General features: G+C 38.4%; 1 protein-coding gene across 2 annotated transcripts in view; it reads left to right on the forward strand.

Annotated features, from left to right (window-relative positions):
• Positions 1-26,900, forward strand: part of esr2a (estrogen receptor 2a) — a 57,976-nt gene extending 31,076 nt beyond the window's left edge. The window contains exons 1-9 of one of the 2 annotated variants that reach the window (XM_042390328.1): positions 1,778-1,970; positions 11,262-12,165; positions 12,484-12,650; positions 15,427-15,543; positions 16,372-16,677; positions 19,546-19,684; positions 21,855-21,988; positions 23,728-23,911; positions 24,090-26,900. In XM_042390328.1, coding sequence (XP_042246262.1) covers positions 11,756-12,165; positions 12,484-12,650; positions 15,427-15,543; positions 16,372-16,677; positions 19,546-19,684; positions 21,855-21,988; positions 23,728-23,911; positions 24,090-24,312 — 1,680 coding nt within the window. In that variant the 5' untranslated portion in view covers positions 1,778-1,970; positions 11,262-11,755 and the 3' untranslated portion in view covers positions 24,313-26,900. Of the gene's footprint in view, positions 1-1,777; positions 1,971-11,261; positions 12,166-12,483; positions 12,651-15,426; positions 15,544-16,371; positions 16,678-19,545; positions 19,685-21,854; positions 21,989-23,727; positions 23,912-24,089 lie in introns of those variants that run through there. The other variant, XM_042390329.1, reaches the window with a different exon arrangement.
• Positions 26,901-26,924: the final 24 nt, after the last annotated feature.

Genomic DNA, 26,924 nt, shown 5'->3' on the forward strand with positions numbered 1-26,924 from the left:
CAAGTTGAAGACTGCCTTTTGTGATTCTTTTATCAATCTTCTATCTGATTTGGTTAATCTATAATTTTAGGCAAATGCCATATTCATACATCAAAGGGGAAATGCTCCAAACCCCCCTAATAAACTTTGTTTATGATGGATTTTGTAAATTATTTGAATCCCTAAAAGGTATTACAAATAAATTACATTTATTGAATTTAGATGATTTTTTCCCTGCATACATTGTGATGATGAAACGAGTGTTTGACTGGTCTCGCTCCTTCTTTAATCAGAGTTAAAGTAGCAGAAATGACTTTGCTCGGCTTTGTGAAACCTGAAACCTGCTCGTTGCTGCTTGTGGCTTTAATCATGGCTGATCGATCTGCTTCCGTCTGTCGACTGAGAAAAGGTTTGAACCCACAAATTGCTGCTTGTTGCTATATTTTCTACAGTGTGTTGCTCCTGACTTTTACATGCTGATTCTCAATGGATGTCACGTCCAAGCTTGAAAGGAAGGCGTTTGTGGACATTAAACTACATATTAGAGTAGACAAACTTATGGATCTTTTGGGGAAACTCAGCAGTAGAGAGATGACAGCAATTGAAGGCAGAGAGAGATGAAAATCACATGCAACAAAAAGTCCCCAGGCTGGATGCAAACTGAGGACGTTGTGGTTCATGGTTAGTCCTCCACTCAAAAATATGTTTTTCTTCTTTTTCCTACAATTTAATGTTTTTCCCTTCACTGTGTAGAATGTTGTATGTGCAGAGTTTGACACTTGAAGGCTGTTTTCACATTCATCTGCTGAAAGTGGAAAGCTTGTTCATTGAAAATCTGACTTTAAGTGGCGCGCCTACGAGCATGATTTGTCACATCACAACTAGATTGGAAGCCAATCATGGTCCAATATTTAACTTGGACCATGATTAAAAGAGAGATGTGGAAACTTGAAGCCTCCAGTGCGATAACACTGCGAATGGATTTTATAGTGAAGTTGGAGACATCTTGTGTCCAGCAGTTAAACTTTTGGGATTAAATAGATTTGCGTATTCATCTATCGTGGAATTTTTAAGAAGTGGAGAAGGAGTAGATGTCATTTTAGGGATTTAAAAATGGTAACTATACTTTTTTTTGTGGAATAACCACATCCGATTGTTCCAAGCACATGTCTGGAGGGGATCTTTAAGCCATAGCCACTAACAATATCAAACAACAATATCTCCTGCAAAGAAAACTGAGGAAGCTTACACAGAGTGCTACTCAGTTTTACATGCAGTAAGCTCTGGAAACTTTAAGTGCTCTTTAAGATGAAAAGACAGGTTACAGAACAGAAAACGTTCTTCAGACAGTCTTCAGACAGGCATAAAGGCTTTTAATATAACTTTGCCCTTGCTTTGGTGAAGGGTTGTCTGCTGAAACATCAGTACAAGACATCAAACAGCAAACTGCGCCACAGTATTGAGACTTTTATGTGTAGTTTATCTAATCAAAACAACTTTATTGTCCACCTTTGTTGCACAAAAGTAGAAATTTGTGGTCAGCTTGCATCACAATGCTCTCACACAACCAGTTTATCTGAAATCTGCTCGATATATATATATATATATATATATATTTCTGTTTTTAAACGTTTCTGTATTGATTGGTGTGTTTTTCTGTTTGCTCATGTTCTTCATATTTCATGATGACGAGTTCAAAGAGGAAAAGAGACACATTTAACTTTTATTTTGAAGGCACTCACCGGATCTAGTGCATCTTATTTTGTCTTACTTAACACCATTTCCTGAAAAACGCCAGCTGGTAGTTCGCCTCCGGGCTAAGAGCGACAGCAGTGTGTTAAATCAACGCACTGTGAGCAGTCAGCCTGTCTTCAGCTCCGTCACCACTTTATTCTCACTTCAGCAGCACATGACATCGCAGCGGGACTCTACACACACGCCAGACTGAGCAGTCCAAACTTTCTCTGCAGCTGCCGCATCTGGAAGAGCAGGTGAGAATAATTCCACGTTTATAAATTCATAATTTGCGTTACAACAGGCGACGTACGTGCGACAACAGCGCTGGGCTGAAGTCCCAAATGTCCCACTGATTTATAACTACAGGGCAGATATTTAAAGCTCAAACAACAAGTTGAAGATCTGTAACTGCGTCAAAAGAAGTAGACGCATCTTACTCAGGTTGGTTAACAGGTGATAGAAGCATGAAATCATTACCTAGAGGCTGTGAGGCGTTTAATGGAGAGCTTATGTATTATAGGAGGCTCTTTTTTGATGCTTTTTAAATAATAATTTCTAGATTTTAACAGCTTCTTAATGATAAAAAGGATATTTGCATGAGGAACATATATAACAGATAATTCATGCTTAGTCTAATCATATATTTCTCCTTAAACATCTTCTACACTATACTTGTGTAATCTGATTGTCTGCAATAAAAATCTTATATATCCATATCTATATTTTGGATCACTGGGACAGTAAGCTGTATTCTGAGTGTTATTGTGGGTTTCTAATGTGGTTTTAGAATGAGAGTTTTAAATTTAAACAAGACTGATGTGAACACAAGCCCACTTCAAAAAGCACTTATCACTGTGTAAACAAGTGGCTCCTATCAGCCTGCTGCTATGATACAGACAAGCTCACAGGAAGAATTTCCTTTTTTTCCCCTGTTTGAACTGAATATGTGATGGATTATTACCACGTCCGCCTGATCAACACGTCGATTCAGTTTATTTATGTGTAATTCATCCAGAACAGCTGATAGAGCTGGCATTGCATTCATTCAGACTTGATAGACGTGTTTTAAAATAATGCATTCCTATTTTGAGTAGAGCTGCAATGATTAGTCGATTAATCGATCAGTCAGTTGACAGAAAGTTTATCAGCAACAATTTTGATGATTGAATTAGTCATTTTTCATTCTCTTGTTTTAGATTCTCAAAGAAGATTTGCAGCTTTTCTTTCTCATATGTTTAATCTGTGTTCCTTTTTAGGTTTTGGACTGTTGGTCAGTCAAAAGCAAATTGAAAGTGTTGGCTTTGGTTTCAGAAAGCTACAGATGGGCATTTATTACAGTTTTCTTACATTTTAGAAACCAAGTGATTAAATGAGGAAAATAATCAGAAGATAAATTGATAATTAAAATGATCATTAGTTGCAGAGGCCTTGTAGAAGCATTTTGTCATTTCTTTAGAGGTTGTTTTCTACATGGATGATTTGAATAGTAGTACTGTGTATCAGTGTTTTTGTGCTTAATATTAGGAAATGAAAGAAAGTTCTTGTTGCATTGATTTAGGGAGATTTGTTCTTTCATTAGTAATGAGCTGCAGAAGTGGTGCCCTGTTCTCTCAGAATGTATTTATTCATGAAATTAAAGATTTCATCACGGCAGGAATTTGCAAGATTAAAAACATGTATCCTACTTAAAATACATCTTATCTGCTCACATTCCTGATAGATTTTAAAAATAAAATGATAGATAAAGTTTTTCAGTTAACTAACATTGTTTCTCTGTTTAAAACTTTTGTTCTGTACTCTTGCTCCCAAACAATCAAACATCACCAGTCCTAGTTCAAGGCAGCTACTTTCCTAGTAAATTTACCAACTAAACCAAATAATCTCAACAATATAGGCTGAATTATAGAATGAGATTTTAATGTTCAAGTTTTGTTTAGACACTCAGAGAGGTGTTGCCTCAACTCTGTGGACATTTTGTAGACTGTAGTTTGGTGGTTTTGTATTAGATAACAGTATATGAGGGCTGATGTATTTCATTGCTTTCATATGAACAGGGGTACCTAATAAACTGGAATTTTTGTTGTTGCGCAGCTAGTAGCAGCTTCAAATGTTGTTTTTTTGGGGTTTTTTTTTTGCCAAATACAGAGTTTAATTTGTCTTGTAATTGTTATGACTAAACCATAAGTTGAATGCACAAATCTTTCTGTGTAAGCTTGAGGTTTTTTCCTCAGCAGGGCAAACATTTCAGTGAGATTTTTCACATTGTCTGGCACAAACCAGAACTCACATTCCCACTCACACTCCCTTACTGTATATAGTAAGGTACGGCTTCTTTCTGCAGAGATGTCTCATATCCATTTCCGCCTGGTATTAAGGGGGCAGTTTGGTTTTAGGATGGGAAAACGACTTTGGCCTTGAGCTTTTGTGTAAAAGGCATGCACTTCTGGCCAATGGCCAGGAACAGTACTGTCACTTCAGAATTTTGCTTTATTTGGCTTTGACCTTTGTGTACAGTTTTCTTTTTTTCTTTTTTTCTTTTTTGGGGGGATGTTGTGTATACAGTGTGTGTTTGTGTGTGTGTGTATGCATGTGTGTATAAGATGCTTGAAAACTGTATGAATAGTGCAGCTAACCAGGTGTCTAATCTACCTAAAAATGTATGCAGATTATTGTGGAAAAATAGCTTTTGCGTTTGCCTCCTCATTATGTGTGTGTTGTGACAGGTCTGTGTGGATGTCTATGGTGCACTGAGCAGAGCAGTACTGCAGTGAAAGTTCAAATTTGTTGAACTTTCACCCTAGTTGTGCTGACCTCACTGGGTGCAGATAATCACTGTTGACCACAGCATGAACTGAAAGATGGACAAAAAATGAGTTACTTGCATTTCTGAATTTCCAGAATTGTACAACAAACTGGCCTCATATGGAGACCAAACCAAAAAGATATCACTTGGTAAAATATCAGTGTGCAGATGTAGTGATTTGATACAAAGACACTGAGTCTCTGAAACGTAGCGATCTACTGCTAGCAACATTAGCATTGTAGCTTGTAGGTTTTCATAAGTCAGTCTACCAGGTAATCAGAAGAGATAAAGGTGGCGCCATTTCATACAGCACTACTGGGCATTCCAGAGCACTAAATTAATAAACTGTAATTACATATTTGGTCAAAACTTAGTCAGAATTGAGACCAGAATCTGACTTTTTGACATATGTTTTACTGTACCAAACAAAAAATATAATGCCATAAAAATTAGTTTTTTGGGGGGAAAGCATGTAAAATTTAGCTGTTGAGATAGCTTTAGCTGAAGCTAACATACCCACTTTTTCCTAATTCCTGAAATTGAAAAATCTATTTTGATGCTCCAACATCTCAGTAAATGAGTTTGTTATACCAAGTAAAGTAACTAAATATAATCATACTGGACAATAAAAGTTAACACCACATAAACTAGTCCTACTAAAAGGTAGCTAACCTAGCTTAGCAGAGTAGTAATAACTGATATCTCTGCAGCCTCTGACTTGAGTGAAATGTACATGATTTGATGTGGATAAGCTATATATATATATATATATATATATATGTATATGTATATGTATATAATAATTATATTTATTATATTAATTAAAGATACATTTATTAAATGAGTTCATTAGTGTGATGAAATGAAATATCTGTTTCACAGTTTGGCTTAGTGAAGTGGCTTTTTTCACTTCACTGTAGTTACTGCTCTCTGCCTTTTGTAAGGAAGTAACAGTTAAAGTGAGCCATGGAGCTGGTTGTTGAGGTCCTTGAGTAATATTTTCTAACTGTTGTAGAGCTCTTGAGCAGGGCATTTAAAACACAGTTTAACCTTACACTTTAAAAATAAATTTCTAAAAAAGAATTTAGGTTTATATTTCTTAGCTTATCTGTCTGTGTGGGCTGGCGTTAGTGGCAGCAGGATGAGCAGCATTGTGGAGGAGCTGGGAGGTTTTCTCCCACAATGATCAGCCTGCTGCTGGACAGTATGACAGCAAGGAGTCAGCGTTGAAGGCAAGGTCAAAGCTTCAAAGGGAACAAAAACTCTTCCACATCTGCTTTTACCTCCAAATGGAAATTACAAAAGCAAACCACAAATTTTTTTCTATTCTCTTAGAGTGACTCATCTATTTTAGAAGTCAGTTCATTGGCTTTTAACACAATGTCATTGGAAATTTGGAGAAAATAAATCCCTTATTGAACAAGACAGCGCAATATTTCTTGTACTTACAGCAGCACTTTAAGTGGGATTAATTAGATGCATTAGTTGCATCTCAAGTTTCAGTGAGCCAGCGTATTCTTTTTTTTTTATCATCAATCATTCTCCATGATTCAAGCAGAAACAGATGAGCTGGCAAGCAGTGTAATTAAACTTCAGAGAATACCCCAAACTCCTTGATTTCCTGGTATTCCATCAGTCTAGATGTCAGGTAAGAATTGATAAACAGAGATGACAGAGGTACATCCATCCTCCCACTGCCAGCACACACTCAGTATTATCAGCCAGAAATGGATCGTTTGTTAAAGCAAATGTTGTGTGTGTACGTGTGTGTGAAGGCTACGGTATCCGTACCATCACAGAAGTACTAATCATTTGTAATAGCAGTAGGCTAATTTAGAATAGTTTTAAACCTTAATGTGAAATTATACCCTTATTATTACACAATACACAAAATGAAAAACAGCAAATATAGCATCTTAAAACCTATTAAGTGTCTTTTATCTTCATGAAATCCTTAAAAACAATTAGTATAGGAAAGATTTCATGGTTTATGTATGGATTCTGATCACTAATGTTTATTTATGGCACATTTGTATTTATGTTAATTAACATTGGCTTATATGTTATCAGATTTTTTAAAACTCTCGACAACCAACAAAGGGCAGGGGAGGGAGGAGGTGGAGGACTATTTAGCAGTAGCAACCCAACAGATCCCGCCATGATAGTTAAGGTTCCCAATACGCCCACCATCCCAGGAGCAGAGACTGTAGAGTAGTACCCTTTTACACCAAAAAACCATCAACAGGCTCACATACAAAGAAGTATCTTGTTCAGATTTGTATTTCATTGTATCAAACTGCAGACAATGTAGATATAGATTCTTACAGATAAATTCAATACGGACTACAAAAGTGAACATCTAAATGACTGTATGTAATGTATTCAGAGATTACCTGTGATGACTATTCAGTTCAGGAGTTGTGGTTGCTTGTTCCATTGATACTAATCCATATAATCTGTCTCTTAATAATCTTAACATTCTCATTGTTGAAACAGTTGGGTCCAAAGAGTATCATCTTCTTTACTGGGAGACATGTTAGTGCAGTCAACTGTTGCATCACACCTGATGTTCTTCCATTTACCTTGCTGCCTAATATACACCCACCAAACACTTTATTAGGAGCACCTTTGCAATCTAATGCTATCCAATACAGCTCTGCCATAAATTCTGCTTTTATGAAGCATTTTCTCTCTATTAATTCTACTTTATTTTTGTTATTGAGGTTGTTGTGGGTGGTGATGGTGTACTGGAGTGCATTATGTTGAAATATGTTACTAATATTGGGGTGGACAACATATTAGGAAACCATTTCAATCAGTTTTTGTTGCCACTCAGATGTAAATCAATGCCTCAATATGGTGTATGCACATCTTAACATGATATCAGGTGTGTAGGCAAAAAAGCAAAAACAATCTGAAGAAAAAAGAATGCCCGCACAGGGAGTCCAATCACTACATCTTCATCAGATAATTAAGCATTACCTGCCCATAATGACTCTGTATCTCTTTATCTTACCCATGAAGCCAAGACAGCAGTCAGTTTTGTTCTAGGACTGCAAATAATCTGTATTTTTTATTATCGATTAATCTACAGTTTATCTTCTCAATTAACCGAATAATCATTTTCATCTATAAAATGTCAGGAAATGCTGAAAAATATCCATCACAATTTTCAAGAATCTAAATCCCAAATATATGCAGTCTACAATGATATGAAAAATTGAATTGTCATTTTGCTTTAAAAAAAAATTACTCAAACAATTAATTAACTGTCTGTCAACAAGACTTTGCAGCTCTGCTTGGTTCATTAAATTCCTTCTTTAAACAGGTCATGTCTGAGATCCAGTCCTGACTGTAGGCTTTAGTTCAACGTTAAAAAAAAACAAGAGTCATTAAAGCTGCAAGCAGCGATGATCGGGCCCTCGCACCCCAGCGCATGTCGAAGTGACGCTCAGTCGAAGGGCTTTTGTCAGTGACTTGTTGTGTAAAGTTTGAGGCAGATCCAACCATGTACACTCAAGTTATATCAATTTCCTCTGTCATGGCGAAACATCAAAACTCAACGCCACGCCACGGCCAAACCATCATGATCATACACTACTCTAGATGACACACACTGATTTTGAAGTCCTTACGATGGATTCTGTAGGAGGAGTTCTTTAAAATACAAGGTATGCGAAATGGCCAAGAAAAGGCGAAAATGTACCATTTTTTTCAAGATGGCCGACTTCCTGTTCGACTTACAATAAGGCTTCAAGAGGCTTTTTTGTGCGTGTTGACATTATACATGTGCCCTGTGAATTTCATCTTTCTACGTTAATCTGGAAGGCGGGGCTGCAATTTTGAAATTTTAAAGGGGGCGCTGTTGAGCCATTTTGCCACGCCCATTCAAAGCGACCACATAGGATTTTAGCTGACATCACTCTAGACATGTGTGTCAAGTTTCATGACTGTAGAGCAATCCCTTCTCCCTGAAAAACAGTATCATATTTCATGGCGAAGGATGTGTCGCCATGGTAACAGCATTCAGTTTTGGGTCATGAGCTGCCAAATGTAGCATCACCAAGGTCTTGTTTATTAGCTGACTTAATTTCAGGTGCATCAGCCAAATTTCCTAGGAGTAATTAGACAAAGTACGACGCATGATACTTCCTGTTGCCAGTAGGTGGCGCTATGACTTTCGCTAAATATGAGACTGAACATGTGTTCAGATTGGGACTCTTAACAAGCATATGAAATTTGGAAAAGATCAGACCACGTGGAGTCAAGTTATAAGGCATTGAAATTTCATGGCGTCACATCGAAATTTGCCGCGTCGCCATGGCAACACCTTTCAACGAAGGGTCACCAACTTCATAATATAAGATCTCCAAGGTCTTGAGGCTATTCTCAGTAAATTTCAGCTGGATTCGATCACCGTGCTGCCCACAGGGCGTTAGAGCGTAAAACATGTAACTTCCTGTTGCCAGGAGGTGGCGCTATGACTCATATCCTGTATTGTCACATGGACCCGTTCAGGGCGGGACTCTTATGAAGCACAAAAGGTTTGGCTCTCTTAGGATCATGTATGCCGGAGTTATAGCCGTTTCATTTTTCATGGCGAAGGATCGAAATTCGCCGCCCAGCCACGCCCCCTAGGAAAGACTAATGAGAATTGTTTTAGCAACTTTTAATCTCCTATGCCTGTAGATGATACGGACCGAATTTGAAAGTCCTGGGGTCAAATCTCTAGGAGGAGTTCGTTAAAGTATGCGGGCTGGAAATGACAAAATCGGTGCAAAATTTCAACTTTGATACAAAATGGCCGACTTCCTGTTGGAGTTAAGCTATGTGTCCTTGAGACTTTTTGGTGCGTCTGGTCATGATACATATGCATACCGAATTTCGTTCTCCTACGACAATCTGTATCGAGGGGCTCAATTTTCTTGACTTTCTAGGTGGCGCTGTCGAGCCATTTTGTCCCGCTTTATTTCGAGACCCATAAAATATCGAAATTTTCGCCAGTCCTGACATCTGTGCAAATTTTCATGAGTTTTCGTGCATGTTTAGGCCCTCAAAAATGCGTTTGTTTCGGAGGAATAATAATAACTCCTTCAGTTTCAATAGGGCTTCGCACCGGTCGGTGCTCGGGCCCTAATTAAAAAATGTACCAGAGATTGTCATAATGCTCACATGAAGTAACTTCTGCAGGAGCTGCAGGCAACAATAAAATAGCAGGATGGTTGGTGATGTTAAATGGTGAGTAAAAGTAATTTTCAGCATGCTTAGATGGTTCTATTTCCCAGAGTTTCATAGCTGTGAGAGTGATTTCTCCACTCATCTTTAATTTGATACCATTAAAAAGAAAACATTCCCTTGGCACCTTGCGCAATATCCAAAATAATGAATTTTCACCTGTACTATTTACAGCTTTGTGAGTTTAATTACTCACTGTTCTCAGCAGTGCTCATTTTACACTTATAGCACAAGACTTAGACTGCTGCTACGGATTACTGAGTTTTGTTGGCCAGCCAAACCAAGATTCTCTCAGCAATTTGGCAAGGTTAATTAAGATTAATCAGTTTTTTCTTTGGCTAAAGTAATGACTTCCAGAAGTGAGCTTTATGCCAGAAAGGGACGGAGAATGTGTACCAACTCTAACTGAAGACAGACTCCTGCCACCCAGGAATCATTAACTCTGCCAGATTTGCTATATCAGATGTTGTAAAAGTAAACTAACATGTCTTTGGACTGTACTGGGTTGGTCTGTGTGTGTGTGTGTGTGTTGTATTTATTGATCTACCTGCTGTCTCTGTTTATAGTACATTAGCAATCCTATTTCCTCATGTCATTGTTTTTAGATAATGCATGTGAAATTCCACCTTGCAGTGATAATAATTTAGTCAAACTCAAGCCTGGATTTTCACATTCAGCTTCTCTAGTTCACATACCTGAATTATTACCTTAATCAGTTTGAATCCATATCATTAAATTGCATGGAAAATAATCATTATGCAAAATATAACAGGGAAAGTGTACACTATTAGACCTGAAAGTTTCTAAAGGTTTTTGACCTTTGATTACAGTGACCCCAACAAAAGAGTCAACTGTATTTGTAAAAACTAGTGTGCCAGAAACTTATTTTAGCTTTTAGCTGAGGATTGCTGATGGTCATGAATGTGAGTTTCCTGATGTGTTGTATGGAGAAGACCTGAGCAAAAGAATTATAAAGAAGAATATAGAAAATGGTGGAAGAATTGAGTGAGGAATAAAAATTCTTACAGTGCATGAACAAATATTTTTGTGTTAATTTTGATTTTTAACTGTAAATAATAACTCGCTGTAGAAAATACTATTTACTAATATATAGTTCAAAATCAGATTTTAAATTAAATTACTTTTAGTGACTCACTGACATCACTGTGGTGATTTCATGACAGAATCAAACTTTGGACATTCATCTACAGCACCCTCATTTGGCCAATCAGAGTCATTTTTGTTAAAGTTTGAAGTTCCGTCTAAATTATTGACAAAGACATTACCTGAGATGTTGCATTGGGACAGAGAAAAGGACAGTCTCATCGAAATAGCAGAACACATTTGATAAAAGTATCAAAGGCACAAAAATCTGAATTGAAATTACACGTCACATCAGCAACAATTAATTGCAACATTTATGTTTAATTCTGCACACAGTCCCTTACAAATAAATATTTTCCTTCAGTTTTTTTTCCTTAAATTCATGCATTTCTTTATGTTCCAGGGAAAAGGTCAACCACACATCTCTGACTGGGTCCATGTGCTGCCACCTAAAGATGTGAGACTCATGGCTGGGCCGAGACTGTGCACTGAACATCTTCTCTTCTCTGCCGTAGACGGACAGCTGTCTTGTGATCACTGCCCTTTGGGTTTTTTCACAAAATCGACCCCTTCTTCTCATCATGCTATGTGATACGTGCCAACACTGGCATTTCATAGTGAGCAGGGTCAAAACAGAGGGAGGCATCCATCAGTCTGAGAATTTACCATGTGAGCTCATGAGTAACGTTAAACTATCCTGGCCTGTGTAGGTACATCTGCTGGTGTTTATTATATTCTAGGCCAGTTTTTAAAAAAAATAAAATAAAATCAAAATCCAGTGCTTGCAGATAATGACATTAAAATAGTGAACTTGATACAAAGGGAAAACATATATCTCCTTTATTCTCTGTCAGTGATGTAGTAAATCTAGTGATAGTGAGACCGTCTGTAGTTGTGATGGCTGCTGCCTCCTCTCCAGAGACGGATCAGCCCCTCTTGCAGCTCCAGGAGGTGGACTCTAGTCGGGTTGGCAGTCGTGTCCTCTCCCCCATCCTCAGCTCCTCCTCTCCCGGCCTGTCCCTTGAACCCAGCCAGCCCATCTGCATCCCCTCCCCTTACACTGAACTCGGCCACGACTTTACCACCATACCTTTCTACAGTCCAGCTATCTTCAGCTATGCTGGTCCGGGCATTTCAGACTGCCCCTCCGTGCATCAGTCACTAAGACCTTCATTATTCTGGTCCGGCCCTGGCCACGTGGGCCCACCCATACCCCTGCACCACTCCCCGGCTCGCCCTCAGCATGGTCAGCCAATCCAGAGTCCGTGGATGGAGCTGTCACCACGGGACAGTTTCTTAACAACCAGGTGGGACAGTGCATCCATTCCTGGCCCTGATATACTGTTTTAACAGTTCATTACGTAAACTCACAAGTCAGTCGGCACCATAGCATTTTTAAAAATTTGAAATCTGATATTAATGATATGATATTAATCATGAAGAATTGCTTTTGTCTTGTAATGACTTCATAATCAGTCTTTTGCTGTCTCTCTAGTTGTGTACCTTCTTAACAAAGGCTGCAAGTAGGCCAAAATATTCTGTAATCATACTGATGTGGTAATAATTTAATAATAATAATGCCACACACATTACACTTACACTTACTGACTTTCCTTATCTGATAGCAAGAGTGTGAGGAGGCGTTCCCAGGAGAGCGAGGAGGGCGTGGTGTCGTCAGGTGGGAAGGCAGACCTCCACTTCTGTGCTGTGTGTCACGACTACGCTTCGGGCTACCATTATGGCGTCTGGTCATGTGAGGGTTGTAAGGCCTTCTTCAAGAGGAGCATTCAAGGTGAGACACAGAAACACAATCTGTACTTTACAGTATGATGAAGCTCTTCACGTTGGTTTTTTGTCAACCCCCAGAGGTGTTGATTAAACTTATTTTAAGGCCGTAGTGCTTTTTCCCAATAAATGTCAGTGTCTTTTTGAGTTTTGAGATGGCAATGTTGGTCTGTCAGTCAGCCCATATCTTTGGTTCAGACTGAAATATCTCAACTACTGCATTGGTTGCCTGGAAATTTTGTAAAGACATTCATGATTCCCAGGGGATGAATCCTACTGATGTTGGTGCTCCCCTGACTTTTCCTGTAGCGACACCATGAAGCTGACATGTTTGGTTTTCAGTGAAATGTGTAAAAAGCTATTGAATGGATTACCATGAAATTTGGTATAAACACTGATGTTCCCCTCAGAATGAAATGTAATGACTTTAGAGATCCCTGAACTTTTTATCTATCGCCATAGTTAGATCAGAATTTCAACTTCTCCAATACATTGGTTTATGCCTGCAAAACCATGACATTGCCATTAGCCTCAGCTGTACTTTGTGGTTAGTGCTAATTAACATATGTTAGCATGCTAACATGCTAAACTAAGATGGTGAATATGGTAAACATATCTCGTAAATATCACCATTGTAGCATTGTCATTGTTAGCATGTTAGCATTTAGCTCAAAGTGCAGCCTAACAAAACTGCTAACATAGATTCTCAAACTAGGATAGTCTGAAACACTTTTCTGGTGACATTTTAACATGTGTTTGAATTTTTTTTTATTATTATTATTTCTTTTGCGTGACATTTACTGTAGCTGAATGCCAGTCGTTTGAACTGTAGTTTCGTCAGATGTGTAAACCTTCACAGACAGTGTTACTAGAATTTTCAGCACAGTAAGAGGTGGGGAGGAATTGAAATGGTCCCAAAAGAAAAAAAAAAATGAGCTTGTCATCAGTGCCCTTTAGCAGGTGCTTATTTTGCAGTAAGTCAGCGGTAAGCTCTAGTTTTAGGAGGAACATGTCTCACAATCTACACATCTGTTGGACTTCTGGTTGAGGCAGCGCCATGTGAAGACTTGTGAAAGGCCAGGCGTTTCACCAGAACATTTTTTTTACATGTAACCGCTCTACAGCCATTTATTCACAATTTCCGTCTGAGTGAGGATATCTGAAATAATTTTGGGAATGAGACTACAACACAATAATCCTAATATGCCTGACACATGTAGCAAAACACAGGATGCTAGCGCAACAACATGTAGCATGGACACTACTGAAACAAGCTAGCAGAGACTGGTGAAGGGGCTATTCTCCGCGAAATAAGAGGATTGAAAACAGAGCTTCCTTTGAAAATTGACGAGAAAGCAGAAACCCATGCCATTGAAATCAGAAAAAGAAGGAGAACAGCTGAAGGAGGGATTCAAAAATGCAGTGGAGCAATTAGGCACCAAGGTTACCACTTTGGAGGTTTGTGTGGCCTCTTTGGAAGAGGCAGAAAGCAGTCATACCAATGTCACTACCACCCTGCAACAAGGGGTAAACCCAGCTGAAACGAGATGTTGCTCATTTGTAATAGAAGAACAAGGATTTGGAAGTGAGGTCTCGATGATATAATCTGCACATGATGGGTGTGAAGAAGAGACGGGAGGATGGAAAAAATATCCCAGCATACGTGGCGCAGTTACTGAAAGAGTTGCTGGGACTGGTATTAGACTAGTATTAGTCTAGGCACTCTGTACTCTGAGGGAGAGGCCAAGAGACAACCAGCCAGCCTTTGTGGAGCATTTGTGGTGACATGCCACTACTTCCAAGAATGAGAGCTACTGATGAAAAAGGCCATACAGAAGAAAGACATTGTCTCTCCTGATGAAGACAAAATCCACATCCAACCTGACTTCACCCAGAAGGTTAGCTGGCAGCAGACTGTGTTCATTGAAGTATGAGGGATGCTTAGACGCTGGGAAGGGATACAATAAGGATTGTTCTACCTGGCAGAGTTCAGGATTAAAATGAAAGATGGACTGAGATGGAGTTTCAGAGACCCTGAACTAGCCAAGATGTTTGTGGAGAAGAACTGGACACCACAGACATAGCAAGATTATGGGTTCTGAACAAAAAATATGACCCAATTTCTGGGACGCTGAAATTAGCCATTTACACAGAGCAAGGCGGACAGTAGGTCGACTATAATGGACCTTACATACTTCTATTGTTAGTGGTATTTTTGCTGACTAGATGCCTTCATTTCTACACTACAAGTAAAAATCATCTGTATCAACATAAAGGTGGTTCTAGAGCTTTTGGTTTGGTCCGGTGCATTCCGGTCGGTATTTCAGATTTCTTAATGATAGTCTTAATATGTTTTGAGTTTCGAAGGGGTCCTAACTATTTGTGAACTGCCTATAGTGTACGGATCACTGAGAAGGGCAATGGGAACGCTAGAGATTTAAATGTTTCAATTTAAGAAGTTGCAGTTACAGTTTAACTTATTAATACTGGTCACATATGTGTCCCCTCCCTTCAAATCCCATCTTTCAGGGAGCCAATGTGGTATTTGCGCGTTGGGCTTAGTGTGTTTTGTCGAGCTGTGATATTGATTGTTATGATTTGTGTCATGTTGTGACGAGTAAATGCAAATGTTGGAAAAGTTCAATAAAAATATTACAAATCTGTTGGATCTTCAGCCTTTCTTCATTTGTGTACTACAAAGTTTTCTTCCATTTTCTCTGTCAGTTTCCCACTAATTCTTCTTCTTTTCTTTCATTATTCAATTCTTTTCTTCTTTATTTCAGGACACAATGACTACATCTGCCCAGCAACAAATCAGTGCACTATAGACAAGAACCGTCGTAAGAGCTGCCAGGCGTGCCGCCTTCGCAAGTGCTACGAAGTTGGCATGACCAAGTGTGGTTAGTGTTGTTTTATTGTCCTATTTATATTCTTCTCTTCCCATCTGATGCTTTTGCTTTTCCTTCTGCTCCCAACTGTAACCAGACAACATATCTCCTTTACTGACATGATTTTAAAAAATTTTTAGTCAGTATGGTTTTTTTTCTTTCATACTACAGCCAAACATAGTATTTCCCATCATGATTTTTAAATTTCTTGCACATTATAGTCTATTTAATCAAAATATGTACTGACTACTGTATATGCAGTTGGGTAACCCTGCCTCATGGAACACTTAGAATAATGCATGTATTATTTAAAGAAACTAATAATTGCTCTAGGTTTTCATTTTCCTGCACTTTTCTAAATGCTAAATGCGATTCCATCCTGAGAAGACACACATTTTGGAAGAAACTGTGAATCTGAATATGATTTTGGTCATGAAGAGATTGTTTTTAATAAAAAACTCGCATAAATCAGGTTTTGGTCACTACTGTAGTTTCTCTGGTATTTTTCCTACTTTTTATACCCAGAGCAATATGATCCCATTTGATCCCATTTTAACAGCTATGCGTGGTTGTTATTCTCTAAAAAATCTGTTCAACAGCTGTTTGAAGTGGAGGAAACTGCTGTTAGCTATAGGGGATTTTAGGTGACACATACTGCATTTGTTTTATTTTTCAAATTGTATTTTAGTATGATAATTAATTTAGAATGTGTAGTATTTGCCTGTGATCATGTGTGAAAAGAAGTTAAAACACGGATAACAAAACAACAGCCATATTTCACAAAAGATTAAGAGGCAAATGTATGTTTTTATAGTTCACGTCTCGTTTTCTTTGTTTCAGGTATGCGTAAAGAGCGTGGAAACAGGAACCAACAGATGAGGCAAGTGACCCGCTTGTCCTCACAGGGCAGAGCAAACGGACCAAAGGCGTCAACCAGACCAGCAGCAGGGTTGTTAATTGAGCCCCAACCTGTTGCATTGACCCCAGAGCAGCTGATTGAGCGAATAATGGAGGCGGAGCCACCAGAGATCTACCTCATGAGTGACATGAAGAGGCCACTGACCGAAGCTGACGTCATGATGTCTCTCACCAACCTGGCTGATAAGGAGCTGGTTCACATGATCAGCTGGGCCAAGAAGATTCCTGGTGTGTGTGTGTTGTGGTTTTCATTGATCCTTTTAATGCTTGAAAGAAAATTATTTGTATTTATGGTGTAAGACTTCATTTCAGTGACACCTTTTTTATGCTTCATGCGTCACAGGGCTTCAGACAACTTTTTAACAAGTTGTGATATTTACATAACATGATTTTCAACCTTTGTGCCTTACAAAGTCTAGACATCCGCTGTTCTCGTTCTTACGCTGTCAATTCATTCAGTGGTTTGAGTTTCACATCTTTAATACAGCAACAATGTGTTGAGTAGTGAGTATAGTTAACTGTTGTGTCTCCTTCTCTCATTAAGTCCTCCAGTAATTGATTGTTTTTGAACACCAATCTTTTTATTGGTTTCTCCTCAATTCTCAACTCTCACATGATTACTTTGTGCCTTTAAAATAATGATTTTAAAGGAATAATTTGACATTTTGGGATAAAAGCAAATTTGCTTACTACTGAGACTGGCGTCTGGTCATGTTGATTGATACAACTCACATTTGTATGCTAAACATGGAGCTAGAGCTGAAGTTAAAGTTAAAAAAGTTAAGAAATACGCCTACCAACACCTCTAATGCTCGTTAATTAACATGTTGTATGTTGTTTATTTAACTCGTATGCAAACAGAAATCTAGAAACAACTAATTGTGGTTTTACAGGGAACGGCAGGGCACAGAGATCAGTGGATCTGATGAATTAGTTACAGCACGTTACTTCCTGTAAAACCACAACTTGTCATTTTTACATTTGTTTGCACAGGCATTAAATAAACAATGTGTAAATTACCAAACATTAGAGGTGCTGATAGGTGTATTAACTGTGGACATAGAGAGTAGTATGGATCTTCAAGTCTAACTCTGGGCAAGAAAGCATATAAGGGTATTTCTCAAAGTGTTCAACTATTCCTTTTGAGTTTTTTTGCTTTGATGATTACATTCAAGTCACAGAGAAAAGCTTAATGGTGGAAAAGAAAACATAAAAAAAAAACATATTTCATGCATCAAGATAAAATTGCTTTTATATAATAATGTTTTGCACATTCCTGCAGAGCAGCTCAATCATCTAAGCACTTGAGTTAATGGTTTATATTGACCCGACAGCTGCTCATATGCTTTATTTAGCATATGAGCCTCAATACTGCACAACTGAGTAGAAGTGTAGGAATTGGAAGTGGACAATTATCTGTTACGTAACTATTATTAGAGCATGTCTGTGTTTATGAGACATGCTGATTGATTCAGACTGCTTCTCTGCACAACATGAAAGCTTTGAACAAATGTGGCAGAGTGACTCCTGCCTACATTTACACCAATTAAAGTTGTGGCCTGAAAAACTGAAGCCCACCCTCTTCTGCTTTAGACAGACGTTATGACACAGACACTTTTACCTAACCCTAAAGTTACATGTTTGTCATTCATAGCCAGGTTAACATCAGATTACAAGTCAGACTATACTTGTCAGTGACAGCGTCTGTGTAGTGGGTCTAACACAAACAAAACATGCACAGGATCTCTCCAGTACAAATGCCCCCTGTGCCTGTGTAACATCAAGAGCAAAGTCAAAAAATGTCCTGCACCAGTCAACATGTTTTCAACAGGACACTAGTATTGCAAGCTACACTGCCACTCACATACCTCAAAAAACTTCACCTCTAATTATCAGATTTATGCATGAAATGAATAAAACTACAAAATGTAGACATATCACTACGGTTACACTTGTGACGTTGACTTACTTTAAACAAGTTTATTAAAAACACCAAAAGAATATGAAGAAACGTATAAAAGAGGAAGTGAAGCTCAGTGAAGTGCAAAATAAAACAGTTGTTAACTTTGTAGGAATATGTATGTATTCTACAGTAGAATAAATGACTCCCATAAAATATACTAACAGCACTTCAGGAAATGTAAAGAAAGAAAAGTGGGACATATAACACCAAAAGTGCTTATCTGTGTTCTTCAAATAGAAGTCTCCTAATACACACTACTATATCTACAGTACACACACAGATAATTCTGTTCTTAACCTGTTGTAACCTGCTTCTGAACAACAAACAACATTATAAGTGGGTTAGAATTAGGTCTGCAACTAATGATTGTCATGTTCATCATCAATTATTTTTTTTAAATGAGTAGTTTAGTCTGAAAAGTGTACCCGTCACAAGTTACGTCTTCATATTGATTGTTTCGTCAGACCAATCATTTTAAAAGCAGCAACTTGTCACATTTTGAGAAGCTGGAAGCAACACATTTTATAGCATTTTGCATGATAAAGTATTTGAGGAATGATTAATTGATTATTAAGTTATTAAACATCCTGCAAGTCCAGTCAGCACTTGTTCAAATAATCTGTGACTTCATATCCTCACTGTCAGAATAAGCTGCCTGGCAGCCACTGATCACAACCTGCTGTTTGAGTAAAATATAGACATACTGTGCAGTAATGTTCAGCTGCTGACAGCACTTTCCTGGACTTGTTTTGTAGTCATCCATTAAGCCAGTGCAGTGTTTTTTCCACAACATGTAGCCTTGCTTATCTCAGTCTCAAATGGAAGCCACATTAATGCAGTACCAAAATACACATTTCTAAGGAACCTCTATAGAGATTTTTAGGGGTTTTAGTATTGTTTAATGATCTTTATTTTTCTCCTTGTATGAGTGTGTCTCTATGCTGCTGCTGCTGCTGCTGCTGCTGCTGTTTACTACTTGTTCTGCATTGTGATCTTCTGCTGCAGCCTAATTGCCCTTTGGGATTTTATTAAGGACTGAACTGAACTTATTACCTTGCTCCTTTCAGGTTGTTGTTGTGCCTGCTCAGTATTACAGGCAGCTCATCATTATAGTATGTGTCTGATTTCCTCAGGGTTTATAGAGCTCAGTCTCATGGACCAGGTGCACCTGCTGGAGTGCTGCTGGCTGGAGGTGCTGATGATCGGACTGATGTGGAGATCAGTGGACCATCCGGGGAAACTCATCTTCTCCCCTGACCTCAGCCTGAGCAGGTACCACCACCCAACTCTCACACCTCTGTATCACCTGCGTAATTAAAGGAACAGTTTGCAAGTATTATTTTGCTTGTCAATCTTGAGTGTTACTTACATTTATAGAAGAAAAACCATTTCATATACAAAATGATGCTTTTGTGGTTCAAGTAGAATAAAACTTTTTTTTCCAGCAGTCCTATCATACACAGCATTTTTTTGTGAATGTTGTGTTCAGAGATCTAAAAACACAAGTCACTTTTACCAACCATGGACCACCTCTCACACTAATGGTGTGATGCTTGCTTTGCTATCACACGCTACAAACTACAATCATATCACTTTATCTTCTTGTATTGCAAAACTTTCACATTATTTATCTCATTAAAACAAACTTTTCTCATTAAAACATGAAAAGTTTTATAACAAGCAACTTCCATATGTTGTTTAAATAAGAAAAAGATCCACTCAGTGCATAAAGAGACGATATTGTGGCCTACATCAGCCAGAAAAAAGTGAAAATACACTAGTTTTGATGCGTTGATTTTGTGAAATCATTTTGTGATATAACAAGATAAAGTGGTATGTTGTTATACTGTAACAAGAAACATTTCTTGTTAAAAAGGAATAATTTAGTATCTAGTAATAATGAGAAAAGTATATCATTATAACATAAACTATCTTGTTATAATGTGAAAGCGATCTCACAATAACCTGAATAGGATTGTGTCATGCTGACCCTGATGAAGGCCACAAGCCGAAACGCGTCGGTCAACTAATAAAGTCGTTCTTCATACTACAAGTGTTGCTGGAGTTCTCATCTCTCTTGTGTTATAACGAGAAAAGTTTCTTGTTATAACACAAAAGTCTGGACCCTCACATGGGGGCTCCGCATTATTGAGGTTGACATTTTCTTCTAGTGCAAACAAAAATGAAGCTTTTCTTTTAGATCCTCTTCGGCACACCCTCAAAAGACTCTCAATAAACTCCAACATGTCCAAAACTCCTCCTCACTCTGTCTCGCTCTTGTGACCGCATTGCATCAATTCTACATGACCTTCACTGTCTCCCCCTCCCACAACGCATCCGATTCAAAATCCTCATAACTTACACAAAGCCCTCCACAACAGGACCTCCTCCATTATTACATCCCTGCATGGAACCTCCGTTCAGCCGATTCTAACCTCCTTTCCCTCCCCCAGAGGACCAGACACTAAACATGAGGCGACCCTCCCCACTTTTAAAAAAGCTTTCAAAACTCACCTCTATAAAGCTGCTTTCAACAAACGCTCAGCTCTTAGTCTGTTATGAGTCTGTCTTTCCACTTGTTGTAACTTTTTGCCAATTCATTTATTTATGTAAAGTGTCTTTGAGTGCCTTTTTTAAAGGCGCTATATAAATAAAATGTAGTATTATTGTTATTAGATTTGAAAGTCTAACTGTGTACAATCTTTTTAAGACCACAGACTCTTAAAATAACTCCAGCTCCAATGTATCAAACAATCTATCCCATGTGCTGCATGTGCAAGGCCCACACAACCCGATTTGGACGACGCTGGTATTAAATAACAAAGATGTAGCTTCAGTTCTTCAGTTAATCCTGTCCATGATTTATTGCCTTAGTACTGTAAGTATAAATTTCTCGTTGAATATAAAATATCTTCAACTAACCTTCAGAAAAATAACACTTGAACAGTATTCATTAGTCTTCTTTTGGGTTTTTTTGTACAGTTTCTCCTTTAGAATGTAGAGGCCTTCACCTGCAGTATTTTAATCACAGAGAAAAAGAGAGACAAAGGTATCTCCTCCGCACCAAACTGAATATAACTGCCCAAATCTCCACTTACATGGTTACAACAAAAGATAGGGGCTGAATCAGCTGCTTCAAACATTGAAACAAGGAGTCCTGTCTGTACTGAGGCCAGGACACCCCAGCGAGGACATGACCAGTGCGGATTCCTGAACATTATGTAAAATCACACTTATCTCCGGCTGTGAAATCTCTCTGTTGCAGCGCATTGTTCACTTCGGAAAGAGAATGCTTTGAATTTACGAGCTTTTTTTTTTCCAATCAAACCTGCCAGTAAGATAACTCACCATGCAGAGTTAGAGTCATGACTTCTGCTCAGTTGGGCTATTAAATAAGCAGGAGGTATAAATAACTGGCAGTGTTTGTGTCTTTGTATGGTAGAGAAGAGGGGTGCACTGTTCAGGGCTTCTTGGAGATCTTTGATATGCTGTTAGCTGCCACGTCCAGGGTGAGAGAGCTCAAGCTGCAGAGGGAGGAGTACGTCTGCCTCAAGGCCATGATCCTCCTTAACTCCAGTGAGTGTACACCCACCCACCCCCCACACATACACACCCACCTACCCAAACACACACACACACACATGCTCATACACTTTTATTTGCTCTGTGTGTTCATCCTGTGTCCTCTATGTGTGTGTGTGTGTGTGTTGGTGAGAGAGTGTATGTATGTGTGTGATGCTCTGGTGTTTGATTGGTGTCTCAGCATGTAATCCTATCTCCATGTGAGTCTGCACAGGGTTGGCAAGGGGACCGGCTAAATAACTTACCGGTGAAAACCCCTAATGGGAACACTGTGTATAGTTTGAGGCCGTGCTCTCATTGGTTCTGCTGAATGCTCTGAGTAACAGGCTGTACCTGTTTAAGACAAACAGGGTCGGAGCCTCTCTGGCGAGCAGTTTCACCGGGTAGTTATTAATGTCTCACTAATGTTTCTGTTTTCTTTGACTGTGCTGGTGGAGGCAATTAAAAACAAGGGCCATGGTTTTCACACCATCTCTTCCTCCTCAGCTTTTGTCTGTTTTGTGTAGAAGCAGGATGCAAAAATGGATTTGAAAGGTTGGAGCTGTTTAAATTTTCACACCCAGAATGTAAAAATTAGACACATTCATGAAAAATTGGCCACTCAGACCTAAATTATCTCTTGAAGAAAAATAATGTAATTTTGTGTTTTTAAAGGAAGATTCAAGGTCTTTCCCACTGACTGTAGTCTTATTTGGAGCATCTAGTAGCCATTGACTGAATAAGACACCACAAAGTTTGATCAATATTAATACCGAAACATTTTAATAAAAGCAGCTTATGTACTTTCATGTAGGGGAGACGTATGCTCGAGTTAAATGCATTATTCTATATATCTTGTGTCCAACTGTTAAACTGCTGAAAACTACAAATATTCATAGATTCTGAATTTTGTTAATCAGGGAGGAGGAGTAGATGTAATTTTAGGAATTTTTAATTAGTTAAATTTACCTTTTTTGTGGAAAAACTAAATCAGACGGTATTATTCTATGCAGCATATTTTTATAACATGTCTTAAAACATGTCTGGAGAGGGTCTTCAAGAATTTCTGTTTACTGTTCTCTTACATATTAAGTCACTTTTTAGGGATAAATTAATATTTATTGTGTGCTTTGCTAGCAGCACTGAGGTAAAGAGCTTCTGCATGAAGACAAAAATGCTCATAAGTGTTGATGAAGCCAGAATGTGTTCTCTCAATAACAGCCTTTCCTCTGATTGTTAAGTAACTGTGATGCTGTTCTAACTGGAAACTCACTTCACTGTAAAATGAATCCAGTAATTGCATTTTGCAGACTTTCATCAAGATTTTCCAAGAACATCTGCACCTCCTTTTGATATTTTGTCACTGCTTGTAGACACAATGTTAAATTAACGTTTAACATGAATGTTTCAAGGAATAGCTACAATTCTCTGCGGTAATGTTGGGAGTCTTTCTTTATTCACAGCCTGTCATGTCACAGTAAAAGGCAAGATACCCTCACCAGCAATACAGAAACTAAAATGTGGTTTAAATTTGGTGCCATCCTGTTAAGTTGGAGAAACCTGTGATATCAATATATTCATTCCTTTAAAAACCAACCCAGTGCAAGGTGGAAAATAGCAAATGCATATCTCGCAATGTCAAAAGTTAAGTAAAAGTAAAAAAAGTGAAAATGCAGGAAACATAACAGTAGGACACAGAGCAGATTGCCTCTTTGTGTGACAGAATGTGTTTGTCTCTGTGTGTGTTTTACCAGGCATGTGCCTCAGCTTTTCAGAGGGCAGCGAGGAGCTGCAGAGTCGCTCCAAGTTACTGCGTCTTCTGGACGCTGTAACGGACGCTCTGGTGTTGGCCATCGCCAAAACTGGCCTCACTTTCCGCCAACAGTACACCCGGCTCGCCCACCTGCTCATGCTGCTGTCACACATCCGCCATGCCAGGTAAGAGAAAATGTGTTTAAATGTTCACTTGGAACATGAATATGTTGGAAATATACTGATTTTGTAGCCCCATTATTATACAAATATGCTCATATGGGACACATGACTGACCTCATTATGCTCACTGCTGTGCCACAGAAACCAGCCTCATCTGTTATTCTTTCCTCTCAATATGCAGTAACAAGGGCATGGACCATCTCCACTGCATGAAAATGAGGAACATGGTGCCTTTGTACGACCTGTTGCTGGAGATGTTGGATGCCCACATCATGCACAGCTCTCGTCTGCCTGGCCATGCTCCCGAGCCTGTGGACCAGAAGGTTCCCGCTCGGCCTCACAGCTCTGGTAGCGGCCCCTCAAATACCTGGACTCCCAGCAGCACCGGAGGTGAACTCCAGTAGTCAGCAGGTCACCTCTTTGCTTTCACATGAATCCACATACAATGAATTTTTACCGCTTTGCACAAAACTAGGTCAAAAGACTGATGAGGTGTTTTACTGGAACAACCTGCAGGACGCTGAACTCTGTGATCTCTCATTGGTGAATCTTAAACATTCAATCACTGTGCACAATTGGTGAAGTTTTCAAATGTTTTAAGTTAAAGTTAAAACTCTGCAGACTGTCCAAACTTGCAGTATTCATCGCCTTAACGCCACATATTGAAACAGCAGAGTGAACAAATTGTTTCCTTAATTTAGGCAGTTGCATCAGTACTTGCTCACATCTACATGTAATATGTTACTGCTATGATTTTTCTTGGGAATTGGCAGCCAATTTCATATCATGAAAACACAAAAACAGTTTCAGTAATCATGGCAGGCGACTGGTTACGGAACCTGAGATGTTGCTACCAGAGATGATAAAATGAGAACTACATAATAACAGCAAGTAACAACAACGCATAATTACATAAATAACAGCTTTTTTGAGTATCTGATCACAGTTCTTGCAGTTGTGCCAAAAATGTCCCGCTGAACCTACCATCCTGGAGGTTTAATTAGAGATGGATTTCAGTAACAAGTTTGATTTTGGCAAAATAGCTGGATTCATTAAGCTCTGAATCTCTTATCGTACTTTCTCTCTTTCCTCTTTCTTTTATTAGCAAAGAGTAATAGAAAACCAGTACTAACCAGTAGAAATCAGTGCTGGTTATAGCTTCATATTTACCGTACAGACATGAGTGTAATCTTTTCATTTAATTCTCAGCAAGAAAGCAAATAAGTATATGCCCAAAATGTGAAACTTTTGTTGAACTATATGAATACAATAATGACATAAACCATGACAGAAGACTGTATCCATGGCTACGATATGGGAGCAGTTGCTAGTTGCTAAATGTGGACCTGCAATAATTAGTTGATGGACAGAAAATTAATTGGCAACTATTTTACATTGACATTTAAATAACATTTATATATGCTAACAATATTGTTATTTATCTTATCTAGAATGACAAGATGATCAATTACTACAGTAGTAGATACAATTCAGTTTAAAAAATGGACATAAAAGCCCAGTTTTATGTCTCTGTGGGAAAAGTTATTGAGCTAACCTGGAAGTTGACTCTAGGAACACTGTAATTTTCTTCTGTAATATCAAAACAGAAAATTGGAAACATCTCGTCACTGTTGCAACCAGTCGGTCAGAAATTAAACACATCTACTGAATTGTGTTGAGTTAGCTAACTTGGATTTTAAAAAATGTTGTCAGCTATTTACAACTGTTGTTGCATCATGGCAGATCTCCAGTTGACCACTAGGGGACACTTTACATCACCTACTTTATACCTGTTGGACTTCTCTACATGACTGTCACTGTCTTGTCTTGACTTTGTTAAGGATATCTTACTTGTTTTCTGTGAAGTATCATAACCACTATTGCTTTTGCACTTATACCTGTCAAGTTTATCTTGAGGAAAAAGAAAAGACTATTTTTGTATCGTAGCACTTGCTACAGTAGCTATTAGGGATGGGAAGATCCACCAATTTGAATCGGCGTACTGGCATAAATGTTCACGATGCCATTGCCTCGATCATCTTTGCATCTGTAAAATCCGATTTATCTTTATCTAATTATTAATAGAGGGCGTATGCCTTTATTAGTAGTTGTTTGGGTCACGGAACGTATGCATGTAAACTGGAGACACAGAACACTTGTGAAAAGGCCTGTTAGTGAAAGGTCCAAGTGGTTTTTTAGAGGTCAAAAAGAAACAGCATAAATGAGATGCAGTACTATAGACACAAATATGTAAAGTAAAAATACCATTTTGCTTTATGCTTTATGCTTAAGAGATAAAATCAAACCGTACCATATTGAATTGCATAGCATCATTCTTTTGCATCGCATCAAATCATATCATATCACATTGAATCGCTTTGTGTTGAACCAAATTGTGTTGAATCGCACTACATTGCAATATTGGTAAATCGTATCTTTCTTATTGCATCAGTAGTTGCTTCATATGTATCTTTTAATGTGTCAGATTGTTGGTAATGCATCGAGATGCTTATCACATCAGTGTCAGTGATGGTGCACATCCCTAGTAGCTAATGTGTGTATAGTTGTACTTCAGCTTTGACAATCAGGATCAAGATTTATGGTTGTGCACCATATGTTGACTTTGAAAATATCCTGTCTGAACTTCTGCACCAGGTCAGTCCTTCTGTCTGCCGCATGCTTTTCCTCCAGTCACACTCTCCATCACATACTGTATTATCACTGTGTACATGTGCCTACAGTGGCCTTTATGTTCCTAAGAGTCATACCTGGTTCATTTTCTGGTAATTACTTTAACAATGATGTGTAAAAAAGAGTAAAATTTTAAGTGACCATCAAGAACAGAGGAATCTTGATGTCGGCTCTTCATCATTTTAAGATATAGCAAGTGGAGGAGCCAGTGCAGTTTCAGGCATTATCATTTGTTTTTGTCATATTTACCTGCTCTCTCTGGTTTACATCATAAAATAAAGCAAAAATTATTGTACAGTTATGGGTGACAAATTTAATTGCGGTT

The sequence above is a fragment of the Thunnus maccoyii genome, chromosome 17, assembly GCF_910596095.1.
Source record: "Thunnus maccoyii chromosome 17, fThuMac1.1, whole genome shotgun sequence".
In the NCBI taxonomy this organism is placed as follows: Eukaryota; Metazoa; Chordata; class Actinopteri; order Scombriformes; family Scombridae; genus Thunnus; species Thunnus maccoyii.